The sequence below is a fragment of the Chelonoidis abingdonii genome, chromosome 4 (genome assembly GCF_003597395.2).
Source record: "Chelonoidis abingdonii isolate Lonesome George chromosome 4, CheloAbing_2.0, whole genome shotgun sequence".
NCBI lineage: Eukaryota > Metazoa > Chordata > Testudines > Testudinidae > Chelonoidis > Chelonoidis abingdonii.
Genome location: NC_133772.1, coordinates 43469201 through 43481894, shown reverse-complemented (window position 1 = coordinate 43481894; position 12694 = coordinate 43469201). Strand labels below are relative to the sequence as shown.

At 40.9% G+C, this 12694-nt stretch overlaps 1 protein-coding gene across 1 annotated transcript in view; it reads right to left on the bottom strand.

The window, feature by feature from the left end:
• The window catches only part of KCNQ1 (potassium voltage-gated channel subfamily Q member 1), a 557035-nt gene that overhangs the window by 380768 nt on the left and 163573 nt on the right, over window positions 1-12694 (bottom strand). The window contains exons 4-6 of the mRNA XM_032770377.2: window positions 10674-10752; window positions 9517-9613; window positions 8334-8474 (exon numbers count right to left, since the gene is read on the bottom strand). Coding sequence (XP_032626268.1) covers window positions 8334-8474; window positions 9517-9613; window positions 10674-10752 — 317 coding nt within the window. The remainder of the gene's footprint in view (window positions 1-8333; window positions 8475-9516; window positions 9614-10673; window positions 10753-12694) is intronic.

The following is a 12694-nucleotide window of genomic DNA, read 5'->3' as shown; positions in this document are numbered from 1 at the left end:
TGTTTTTAATTTATAGGGGGGGTTCGCACTCAGAAGTTTTTGCTATGTGAAAGGGATACCAGTACAAAGTCTGCAGAAACACTGAATTAACCCTCTGAAGCCCTGGGGGAACGCAGGAGAGGAGGGGGTCTTCCTTCGGTAGGGTTGGGAGGGGTAGGTGGTGTAGGTATGCTCTTGCTCATGTTGATCTCTCCCCCATGGGCTCTCTGTCTTATCACTGTTATCTAAAGTGGCTATTTTAATTGAAGCTACTCTCCCTGACATGATCTACCTATGGCAATTGAAATTAAATGTAGGACTATAATTTAGGCTTTTGAGAAGTGAAGGGATGTAGCACCTAGGGAAAAATACAGCTTGCTCTTTGTTGTAATAGCTGTCTTGCAAGCCTCCAAACTCTGAATGAGCTTTTAGGGTAGGGAAGGCTCTGTGCCTCCCCAACAGCCTGGCTCCTGCCCTCTATCCGACCTCACCCACTTCCTGCCCTGACTTCCCCCCTCAGAATTCTTGCCCATTCCTGTCCTTGTTCCCCTCACCACCCCACAGACCAGCCCACCCCCCCAACCCCCCGGCTCCCTGTCCCCTGACTGGCCCCAACCCCTATTCATCCATCCGTCTTAGACAGACTCCCGGAACTCCCACAATCCAATCCCTGTTCCCTGTCCCTGACCACTTCCCCCAAACGTCTGCCCCCTCCCATCCCTGACTGCCCCCACGACTCTTTGCCCCCTTATTTCCAACCCCCCCGGCCCCGCCCAACCTATACCATGCCGCCTACCCTCGCCTCCCCCCTTCAGGAGCCTCAGCATACCGCTGTCCAGGAGCAGCTCTGGACGTGCTGCGCAGCATGGCTCCGGCAGGACCTAAGTACTGCAGCTCGGCCACAGTTTGCAGCCCCCGCCCTTACCGCTTTTAGCTCTGTCCAGGGCCGCTCCTGGGATGCAGGCGCTGAGGATGCCAGCGGATGGTGGGAAGCAGAGGTGGGATGGAGCTCTGACATTCTCATGGGTCCCTGTGGGGCCTGGGGGCACGTTTGCCCACTTGCCTCCCTTCCCCCCCGGGCGGCTCTGGATAGCCATGCTGGATTTGCTCTGTCTTCCTATGTCCTCATGTCAGATCTCCAAAGGGTCAACGCCACTAACGCTATTGTGAGAATTCTCTCTCATATCTTCTGTGCTCCCAATTATGCTGCATCTGGAGTGCCTCCCAATCTTTAATGGTATTTCTCCTCACAACTCGCTCTGTGTGTTAGGAATTTCATCCCCATTTTCACAGATGGGTAAACTGAGGGACAGAGAGTATGCATCATACTAGTAGGTGGGAGCATCCAGAGAAGGGAGAAAGGGAGTGTCCGTACCAATTATGCAAGGATCATAGGCCTGTGCTTTGCTTTGCATACTGATTTCAGGAGCCTTGGGGATCCCAGTGGCTCATCCCAGATAGCAGCAGTTGTCTATGAGTATTTTTCATATATGGATGGCCAGCAATTGCAGCTGTGTTCCTCTTTTGATTAAGACCTCTTACTGTTTTATCCTTTATTCTACCATAGCTAGTCTAGATTTCCATAGCATTTCCACCTAGAGATTAATTAGGGTATTAAAACGTATATTTTAAATTAAAATACTTGGATTGGGAATTCATCTAATCTAGAACCAACCTCTACAATGTCCTGTACTATGATGTAGAGGCTTCATCGAAGATCTCCCCATTATTAATGTACCAAATACATTAACTTTGTCTAATCAGAGGTGATGGGGAGAAGTAGTATGTATTACTCCTACAACTGATCATCTTATTCCCTAAGCCAAGGCCTGCCTACGTTTTTAGAGCTTATTGGTCTCATTCATCTAAGAAAAGCGTTTACTCTAATTCTAGTGAACAGTCATGCCTGGCAGAGTACAGCTTCTTGCTAGATCAAGGTAAATTTGAGATGTGGCTGCATCTGACACTGTTAACTTAAGTGTCATGTGAACCTGGCATGAAGGAGGAGCAAACATGTTTTTATCGTCAGGAAAGCCTTGAAAAAATTACTTGCCAAATGCCCTTCCTTGTGCTGAACAGGCAGTTTTCTCTTCTAGTTTTAGTCTGTTATTAGTCTTGGTGACAGGAAAAGAAAAAAGCTATAAAGTTCATAATAATAGCTAAGTATTCATAATTAAATGTGGACTCATGAGAGGTTTTTTTACTTTATTACACTTCAGCAGCAGGCGCCTGCAGTTGAATGCCTCATCAATACATGTTTTAGTGCTTGGAACAAGCAAGTTGGTACCATGTGTAGAATTAGAAGACCAAACACGAGCAAATAAATAAATAAAGTAAATAACACTCTCCAAAAAGAACAATCCTCCTGGTTCAAGATTGGCAGTCGACAATATTAGTTGCTACACTTTTTCTCCTGTGACCTACAGTTCTTAGTCTCACTATTGTAAAATCAAAGTTCTCCATGTGATTTTAAGGCCCTTCAAGATAGACTCCAAATAAAAGTTTATATGGAATTCATATGCCTAAGTCGGCTGGTGATGCCATGCAATGTATTCCTTTTAAGGATTTGAATGCTTAATGAAATATTTGGCTCCATTTATTAAGAACAGTCAGGGCGCAATTAGCAAGGACACAGCCAGGAAATAATGAGGAGAGGGCATGATGATCTAAAAGGGTTATTTCCAGTTCTCACTTTTATTGCTTTATGATAACTTCACCAGGTAAAAAAGTACTTTTTGGACATACAATGAACCAGTGTGACAGTCTACTATTCAGTCTACACTCTTATAATTCAGAGAGAGAGAAAAGGGAGGAAAGGAAAAGGTAAATACAAAATAAATCTCAGACATGGTGATAATTTAATATGTGTTATGAAGAGACAATAGAGAGAGAGTAGAAGATCGACCGAGATCTCATTATTAGTCGAGGGCAACAAAATTAGTGCATTATTGGAACAAACAAATGGACAACTCTGGAGTCAGTAGCTTAAGTTCTGACTCTTGCCTTAGCTTGAGAGGTGCCATGGCATCATTCCATCAATCGTTACCGTAAGGTAGTGCTGAAAAGAATAAGTTTTACCACCATTCACAGCGCCCTAAAAGAATGATGTGGACACAAAGAAGCAGCAGAACATGTACTTAGGGGTGTTCTAATGTTTCATACCAATTTATGCAGCACATATTATAGTATTGTTATGTAGGGTGCCTAGATATTATCACAAGAAAGGCACCTTTATAAATTCATATATTAGACATGCAAGAGGACACTAGGTGGTCAAGACTGGGGTTCATTGTGCTAGGCACTGTATAATCAAAGGAAGAGAGATGGTTCCTGCTCAAGGTCTTGCAATTGCTGGGCTGATCCTGAGAGGCGCTGAGCACTCTGTTCCCCATAACGCTTAATTTTCAGTATGTGAAAGTAGACTGGGGCTTCAAAAGGTTACCCATTGTGTTTAAAGCCTACTAGGACTTGGTGTGTTATACTGAACCAAGGCTTAGATGCTGAACAGTTTCTACAGGAACTAACCCTATGTTAAGAGAAGTATACAACAACATTAATGTAACAAAAAAAGAGGAGGGTACACAGAAGAGAGGACAATGGGTAAAGTAAAGAGAACCATACATAGGTTAGTTATTTGCATGGCTTGATGTTCCAAATATTTTAAAGGGTTCCACCCCCCCTTTACTAATAAAATTAAATAAAATATCCACAATTTACTATTTCTGCAACCTTATCTGATGGACCTCACATGATATCAAGAGTGACGAGATACTGTAGCCATGAGAACATTTTAATCTGAGTTCTGTTCTCCCCACATACTGGAAGTTTTTTATATTAGTAAACAATGTTAGGATGTTACTAGTCATTTTATAATGAAAAACTGTACCATACTTACTACTCCCCACCAAGGGTCTTGCATAGCTGCCAAACTCTGTTTGTCCTGAATCATTCATCAGAATCTTTTTTTCAGCAAAATACACAATTAAAATGAAAAATCAGCGCCCAGAACCCATTTACAATACGTAGTTATTAATTCCTGAGCAGAATAAAAACAAATCAATACTGGTTAACAGTGTTGAACTATGTACACTGTGAGTTTTTTTTACAAAAATCAATTAAAATGGTTTAAAAAAAGTTAATTTCAGCTGTTCATTTCAATTAGATCATCAGACTCTCATCTGGTGCAAATAGCCTAGCTCCGTGAGCTCAGAGAACTCAGCTGAGGACCTGGGCCCAATGTTTTCAGAATGTTTGTGTGTCATCGGCGATTACTGGATGTCAAAATAACTGTTCATGATTTTTGCAAAAAAATCTGGGGAGTTGCCAATTGAAAATTAGCTGTTTAGGTAATAAATTTTCAAGCAGACCTGGGCACTTAGGAAGCTTAAGTCTCACTGAAAGTCAAATGAAATTCAGTGCAACTTAGGCATATTAGTCCCAAGTACACTTTTAAAAATGGGACTTAGGTGAAATTTTAAACTTTGGAATTTACCTGTCTTATTAAACACGTAAAGGCAACATGTATTTAATTAATTGAAACATCACCACATGTTCCTAAGTTCATATATTAAACACAAGACACATCTGCCTACATCCTGCTTTTATATCATCGGTCTGTGACTGATAGATTATATATTCACAGATAATCACTGAGGCGTGTTGTTTAGGTTTATTAACAAAAACTTATTTATTTCAACATTTTATCATATTCCTACTGCACAGCAATTGGGCACACATAATGATCTCTCTCTTTTTTACTGTTGAGACCACCTGGAATCAGGTTTCAGTTTTGTGTGGCATTAAGTTTCAGATTAAACAATAAACCATTAGTTCTCACTTATCTCGTTTGTAATATTCAGGGAACAAACTCTCTACCAGTAATTCTTGGCCTGTACCAGGTTTCAGAATAGTTGGTTGAAAAATATTCAAAATTCTAACGGTCTGGACTATGCACACAGGACAAATGATAGGCAGGGCCAGCTCTAACTTTTTTGCTGCCCCAAGCAAAAAAGAAAAAAAACAAGTGCCACTCCCCTGACTGCCCCAACCCCTATCCATCCATCCGTCCTCTGACAGACTCCCGGAACTCCCACAATCCAATCCCCTGTTCCCTGTCCCCTGACCACTTCCCCCAACACCCTTGTCCATCTACCCTACAGATCTGTCCCCACGACTCTCTGCCCCTTATCCAACCCCCCGGCCCCAGCCCCCTTACCATGCCGCCTACCCTCGCCTCCCCCCTCTCCAGGAGCCTCAGCATACCGCGTCCAGGAGCAGCTCTGGACAGTGCTGCAGCAGCATGGCTCCGGCAGGACCTAAGCTACTGCAGCTCGGCCACAGTTTGCAGCCCCGCCCCCTTACCGCTTTAGCTCTGTCCAGGGCCGCTCCTGGATGCAGCGCGCTGAGGTGCCAGCGGATGGGGGAAGGCAGAGGTGGGAGGGAGCCTCTGACATTCTCATGGGGGTCCCTGTGGGGCCTGGGGCAAGTTGCCCCACTTGCCTCCCTCCCACCCCGGGCGGCTCTGGATAGCCATGCTGGGCATTTGCTCTGTCTTCCTAATAGTCCTCATGTCAGATCCCAAAAGGTCCAACGCCACTAGACGCTATTGTGAGAAATTCTCTCTCATATACTTCTGTGGCTCCAATTATGCTAGCATCTGAGTGCCTCCCAATCTTTAATGTATTTCTCCTCACAACAGCTCTGTGATGTAGGGAATTATCATCCCCATTTCACAGATGGGTAACTGAGGGACAGAGAGTATGCATCATACTAGTAGGTGGGAGCATCCAGAGAAGTGGAAGAAAGGGAAGTGTCCGTACCAATTATGCAAGGACTAGGCCTGTGCTTTGCTTTGCCATACTGATCAGGAGCCTGGGGATCCCAGTGGCTCAATCCCAGATAGCAGCAGTGGTCTATGATGTATTTTTCATATATGGCTGGCCAGGCAATTGCAGCTGTTCCTCTTTGATTAAGACCTCTTGACTGTTATCCTTTATTTCTACCATAGCTAGTCTAGATTTCCATAGCATTCTCCACCTAGAGATTAATTAGGGTATTAAAACGTATATTTTAAATTAAAATACTTGGACTGGGGAATTCATCTAATCTAGAACCATACCTCTAGCAATGTCCTGTACTATGATGGAGGCTTCATCAGAAGAATCTCCCCATTATTAAATGTACCAAATACATAACTTTGTCATAATCAGGGTGATGGGGAGAAGTAGTATGTATTACTCCCACAACTGATCATCTTATTCCCTAAAGCAAGGCCTGCCTACGTTTTTAGAAGCTTATTGGTCTCATTCCAGCTAAGAAAAGCTTTACTCTAATTCTAGTGAACCAGTCATGCCTGGCAGAGGTACAGCTTTCATTGCTAAGATCAAGGTGAAAATATTGAGATGTGGCTGCATCTGACACTGTTAATTTAAGTGTCATGTGAACCTGGCACTGAAGGAGGAGAAAAACATGTTTTATCGTCAGGAAAGCCCTGAAAAAATTACTTGCCAAATTGCCACTTCCTTGTGCTGAACAGCAAGTTTTCTCATCCTAGTTTTAGTCTTTATTAGTCTTGGTGGACAGGAAAAGAAAAAGCTATAAAGTTCATAATAATAGCCTAAGTATCATAATAAATTGGTGGACTCATGAGAGGTATACTTATACACTTCAGCAGCAGGAGACCTGCAGTTGACATGCTCATCAATACATGTTTTAGTGCTGGAAAAGCAAGTGGTACCATGTGTAGAAATTAGGAGACAAAACACGAGCAAAATAAATAAATAAATAAATAAAACTCTCCAGAAAGAACACATCCTCCTGGTCAAGATTGCAGGTCAGACAAATATAGTGCTACACTTTTTCTTCCTGTGACCTACAGTTCTTAGTCTCACTATTGTTAAAAATCAAAGTCTCCCATGTGATTTAAAGCCTCAAAAGATAAGACTCCAAAAATAAAGTTTATTATGGAAATTCATATGCTAAGTCGCTGGTGATGTCCATGCAATGTATTCCTTTTAAGGATTTGGAATGCTTAATGAATATGGTTCCATTTATTAAGAACAGTCAGGCAGCAATAGCAAGGACACAGCCAGGAAATAATGAGGGAGGGCATGGATGATCTAAAAAGGTTATTTCCAGTTCTCACTTTTATTGCTTTATGATAACTATCACCCAGGTAAAAAAGGTACTTTTTGACATACAATGCAACCAGTGTGACAGTCTACTAATTCAGTCTACACTCTTATAATTCAGAGAGGGAAAGGAAAGGAAAGGAAAGGTAAATACAAAATAAAACTCTCAGAACATGGCTGATAATTTAATATGTGTATATGAAGAGACAATAAGAGAGAGAGAGAGAGATCGAGAGATCGATCATTATTAGTCGAGGCAACAAAATTAGTGCATTTATTGGAACAAACAAATGGACAACTCTGGAGTCAGTAAGCTTAAGTTCTGACTCTTGCCTTAGCTGAGAGGTGCCATGGAATCATTCCATCAATCGTACCGTTAAGGTAGCTGAAAAGAATAAAGTTTACCACCATTCACAGCCTAATGAATGATGTTTAGAACACAAGAGCAGCAGAACATGTACTTAGGGGTGTTCTAAAATGTTCATACCAATTATGCAGCACATAGATAGTATTGTTATGTAAGGGTGCCTAGATATTATCACAAGAAGCACCTTATAAATTCCATATATTAGACATGCAAGAGGACACTAGGTGGTCAAGACTGGGGTATCATTGTGCTAGGCACTGTATAAATACAAAGGAAGAGAGATGTTCCCTGCTCCAAAGTGCTTGCAATGCCTGGGCTTGATCCTGAGAGGCGCTGAGCACTCTGTCCCCAATACACATGCTTAATTTTCAGTATGTGAGTAGCCTTACTGGCTTCAAAAGGATTACCCATTGTGTTTAAAGCTAAACTAGGACTTGTGTGTTATACTGAACCAAGGCTAGAATGCTGAACACCTAAAAGGAACTAACCCTATGTTAAGAGAAGTTACAACAAATTAATGTAACAAACAAGAGGAGGGTACCAGAAGGGAGGACAAGGGTAAAAGTAAAGAGAACACATACATAGGTTAGTTATTTGCATGGCTTGATTGTTCCAAATCATTTTAAAGGGTTCACCCCCCTTTACTAATAAAAATAAATAAAATATCCACAATTTACTATTTCTGCACCATTATCTGATGGCCTCACATGATATCAAAAGAGTGACAGAAGATACTGTAGCCATGAGACAATTTTAATCTGAGTTCTGTTCTCCCACACATACTGGAAGTTTTTTATATTAGTAAACAATGTAGGATGTTAGCTGTCATTTTATAATGAAAAATGTACCATACTTACTACTCCCCACCACAGGGCATCTGCATAGCTGCCAAACTCTGTTTGTCCTGAATCATTCACAGAATCTTTTTCAGCCAAATACACAAAATAAGATGAAAAAATCAGGCCCAGAAACCCAATATACAAGGTAGTTATTAATTCCTGAAAGCAGAATAAAAACAAATACAAATACTGTTAAAGAGCTTTGAACTATGTGACACTGGAGTTTTTTTACAAAATAATTAAAATGGTTTAAAAAAAAGTTAATTTCAGCTGTTTATTCAAATAGATCATCAGACTCTCATCTGGTGCAAATCAGCCTAGCTCCAGTGAGCTCAGCAGAACTCAGCTGAGGACCTGGCCCAATGTTTTACAGAAATGTTTGTGTGCTTCAATCGCAGATACTGGATGTCAAAATAACTGTTCATGACTTTTGCAAAAAATCTGGTGGAGTTGCAATTGAAAATTAGCTGTTAGGTAAAAATTTCAAGCGACCTGGGCACTTAGAAGCTTAAGTCTCACTGAAAGTCAATGAAATTCAGTGAAACTTAGGCTATTAAGTGCCCAAGTCACTTTTAAAAATGGGACTTAGGTGAAAATTTTAAACTTGGGGAATTTACCTGTTGTCTTTTAAACACAGTAAAGCAACAGTATTTAATTAATTGAAACAATCACCACATGTTCCTAAGTTCATATATTTAACACCAAGAAGACATCTGCCTACATTCCATGCTTTTATATCATAGCGTTTACATGATAGATTATAATTCACAGATAATCACTGAGGCAGTGTTGTTTCATGTTTTTAACCAACTTATTTATTTCAAATTTTATCATATCTCCTACTGCACAGCAATTGGGCACACAAAATAGAAGGAGAGCAGGACTAATTCCTGATGCACCAAACTTCTGCAGTTTTTCTCTTTAGCACCATATCGCAAGGGAACTTGGGTTCAATAACGGTCAGCAGCTCAAACCCTCCGTTAATTTAGCTTAATATTAAAAGCTCCTGGCAAACCACAGACCTCTATTTTGCAAACCTGCAATATGTATTTTAAAGAATAATAGCTGTCTATGCTGTGGCAGTATAATGACTGAATTCAGGTACACAGGTGTGATATAGAAGACCTGAAAGTGGCTATAACCAAGAAAAATTGTTTTCTTATTCTGTTCAAGCATTATCCCCATGTCAGATCTAACTTACTTGTCTGTGTATGAAAACTACTGATCCCAACAGTCTCCATGTGCCACCCTGACGGTCAACATGCAGCATTCGTAGGATCTGGAGAAAGCGGATACCCCTGGAATACAAATTTTAAATAAGTGAAGCAAGGGTCTGAGGATACAAGAGAAGCGATACAGGGGGAGGGAAAGCTTTTTTCAAATGATAAATTAAAAGACATTGATTACATCACAGTCAGGTTACTATATTAAGCTTACAGGTTCTTCCCTTTCCCCCATCTTTTATTCAGCTCAGCCGATTAGACAAATGTGAGCAGCTGTGGGGGGAAGGGGAATAGGCTTTCACTTGTATGGTTGGCAGGAATGCCCAGTGATTCATGAATTCTAGAAACAGATTGTGAATATTATGGAGATTGTTACCTGGCTGATCTTCACGTATCTGGTGCTCTCTTTTAAGAGTTTCAAAAGGGAAGCAGAATGGGCAGAAACAGATGACTTTCCACAGCTAGAAATTTAGCCACCTTTTCTTTGGTCTTTTCATCTACTGGGCTAGAGAACAATTTGAGTTTCCAGAAACTTTTACATAGTTGATCATGGAAATAATGCTCCAAGCAACTACAGGATATGCTTTGCAGTAGAGAGCCACCAGAGTCACAGAGCATCACGGCAACTAAAATTCAACGCATCATTCAGCAAAACCAGCCAGGCTGACCCACCTGAACACACGAGATATGTTCAGTCAATTGCTGGCACGTGGAACTTCCCTCAATATGTTTTCCAACAGTCAACCTCTAACTCCAAATATACTGTTAAGAACTGTCTTAAAAACACAGTAGATATCCAAAAAACAAAAAAGTTGGTAAAAACCATACAACTAGCTGGAAACATGAACAAAATTTGAGTGTACATTACTATTTTGTGGATGAAGTTTTTGTGAAGCTCTAGTGTTATTACAGTATATACAATTTCATTATTATAAGTGGGAAGATGTGAGGGAATTACTCTGATCTACACCAGTGCATGGTAACTGAAATCAAAATCTGGTCTGTTGTGTCAACACAGATGCCAAAATGGTGACCACTTTTAGAATTTAAGAACTGTTACAGGGAGAGGAGAGAATGGAATAATAAACTATTATTAAAACAGACCATGTTCTCTTCAATTATTGATGATTATTACCTGATAGCTGAGGTTGCAAAGACTTGACCTTTGGAGCCCACACAAAGAACTATCATTGAAGCAACAACTACAATTAAATCTGGAAAATAAAAATAAGTGAAGATAATGAGTTCAAGGCTTCATGCAATGCTTTGACAAGATTGTGATTTAAATCCAATGCTGATATTATTTTAACTGAGAGAAGGGTGGAATTTTTAGACAGCTATCCAAATAAAGTTTTGGGAATCTATATCTCAACACCTCTGCTGTAATATAGGAAGAAAATACATAATGCTGTAGTAAAAATGGTTTTATTGCCATGTGTCAGGGATGGCTACAAGCATCTAAAAACTAACTAAGATCGCTTTACTATACAGAATATTGTCAGGATGTAAGGTCTGATATCTTGGAGCCTTCCAGGGATAGAAACAAGACCTGCATACCAATAACAAGTTGGGAATCACCCCCTTCCAATAGCATAAATCTCTACCTGGTGTGGGAGATAGGCAATTACCTGTGATATCTTTGTGAGATCTTACTATATTGAGTTTATGTATCATTGTGGGCCAAAGACTGTATGTAATTCCCTGGGGGAGGATGACCATAGCTTCTTCAGGAACTAAGAAAAGAGGGAAGTGATTATGCAAATTTACTAAGGTAGTAACGCTTCCAGAGAGGAACCACCACCTGGAGAGGCTCACATATTTATATAGTTTAAAATGGATTTTCCAGGGAGCAACAGACAAAAAGGATTTTGGATTAACAGTCTGAGTTTAAACTGACTGAGGGCCTTCCTTCTGATCCAACAAACAGACCAGGCCTTCTGTCCAAAGAGAGGGGCAATCCTTGGGGAAGGTTTGGAAGGATTGACACGGTTAGCATAAGGTGACCTCTGGTAAGACTTTTAGTATATGTGTAGGCTATTTTATTGTTTTCTCTGTAAAGCTTTTACCTTAAGAACAGAGGAGTTTGCTTAGAAAAACCTGTGAAGTAACTTGTAACCGTTGGCAATTACACCGTGTATAGCCTTTGGAGAGAAAGCAAGGTGCAGGCAGTCTGTCTTGCTGGGGATATCACGGTGTAGGCTGGGAACTGTGCAGCCTGGAAAACCCCAGCTCAGAAGGGAGAGAGACATGGGTCTCCATCCAAGAGAGATGACAACTGAGGAGCCAGGATCCTAGAGTGAGTGCCCTAGTTGGATCACGGAGGGGAGAATACAGGGTAAGTTGCCCTGGATTGAGACAACTGGCATATAAAATCCTCACAGTTTGAGAGAGATCTATCCTTAAAGTATGTAAAGAGCGCTCTAGGGCAGAACACTGTAAAGCCTGGGCTCAGGCAAGGGTAATTTTGTGAAGAAAGTACACATTTTGGAAAAAGAAGGAAACAACTTTACAGCATGTTTAAAAAAAATGGCCGCTGTTTGAAGCTGCTTAGGGATTTGGAATGCTAGTAGTAATTTCAGGAGAGATGGATTAACGGACAGAGCACTGGGGAAGAGTCAAAAGCGCATGACACTTACAGTCACATATGGAATACAATTATATAATACAGACATAGAGAGGCTAAGCCATAAATTAATGAACAATTCTGTGCTCTTATGAATTACTAGGGTACAGCATTTTTGTCCATTGCCTGTAGAAATTCTGCAGTCATCCCCATGAAGATATGGATGCCCACTGGTATAACTAAACCCCTTTCACTGTCTTGTCTATTTAGGTTGTAAACTCTTCAGGGCAAGCACTGTCTACTACTCTTTGTACAGTATGTAGCAGAATGGGACCCTGATTTTCTATGATTACTAGGTGCTACTATAAGAAATATGACAAATAATAACAAAAACAAGAATTGCAGGGCAAATATTCATAGATTCATAGACTCTAGGACTGGAAGGGACCTCGAGAGGTCATCGAGTCCAGTCCCCTGCCCCCATGGCAGGATCAAACACTATCTAGACCATCCCTGATAGACATTTATCTAACCTACTCTTAAATATCTCCAGAGATGGAGACTCCACAACCTCCCTAGGCAATTTATTCCAG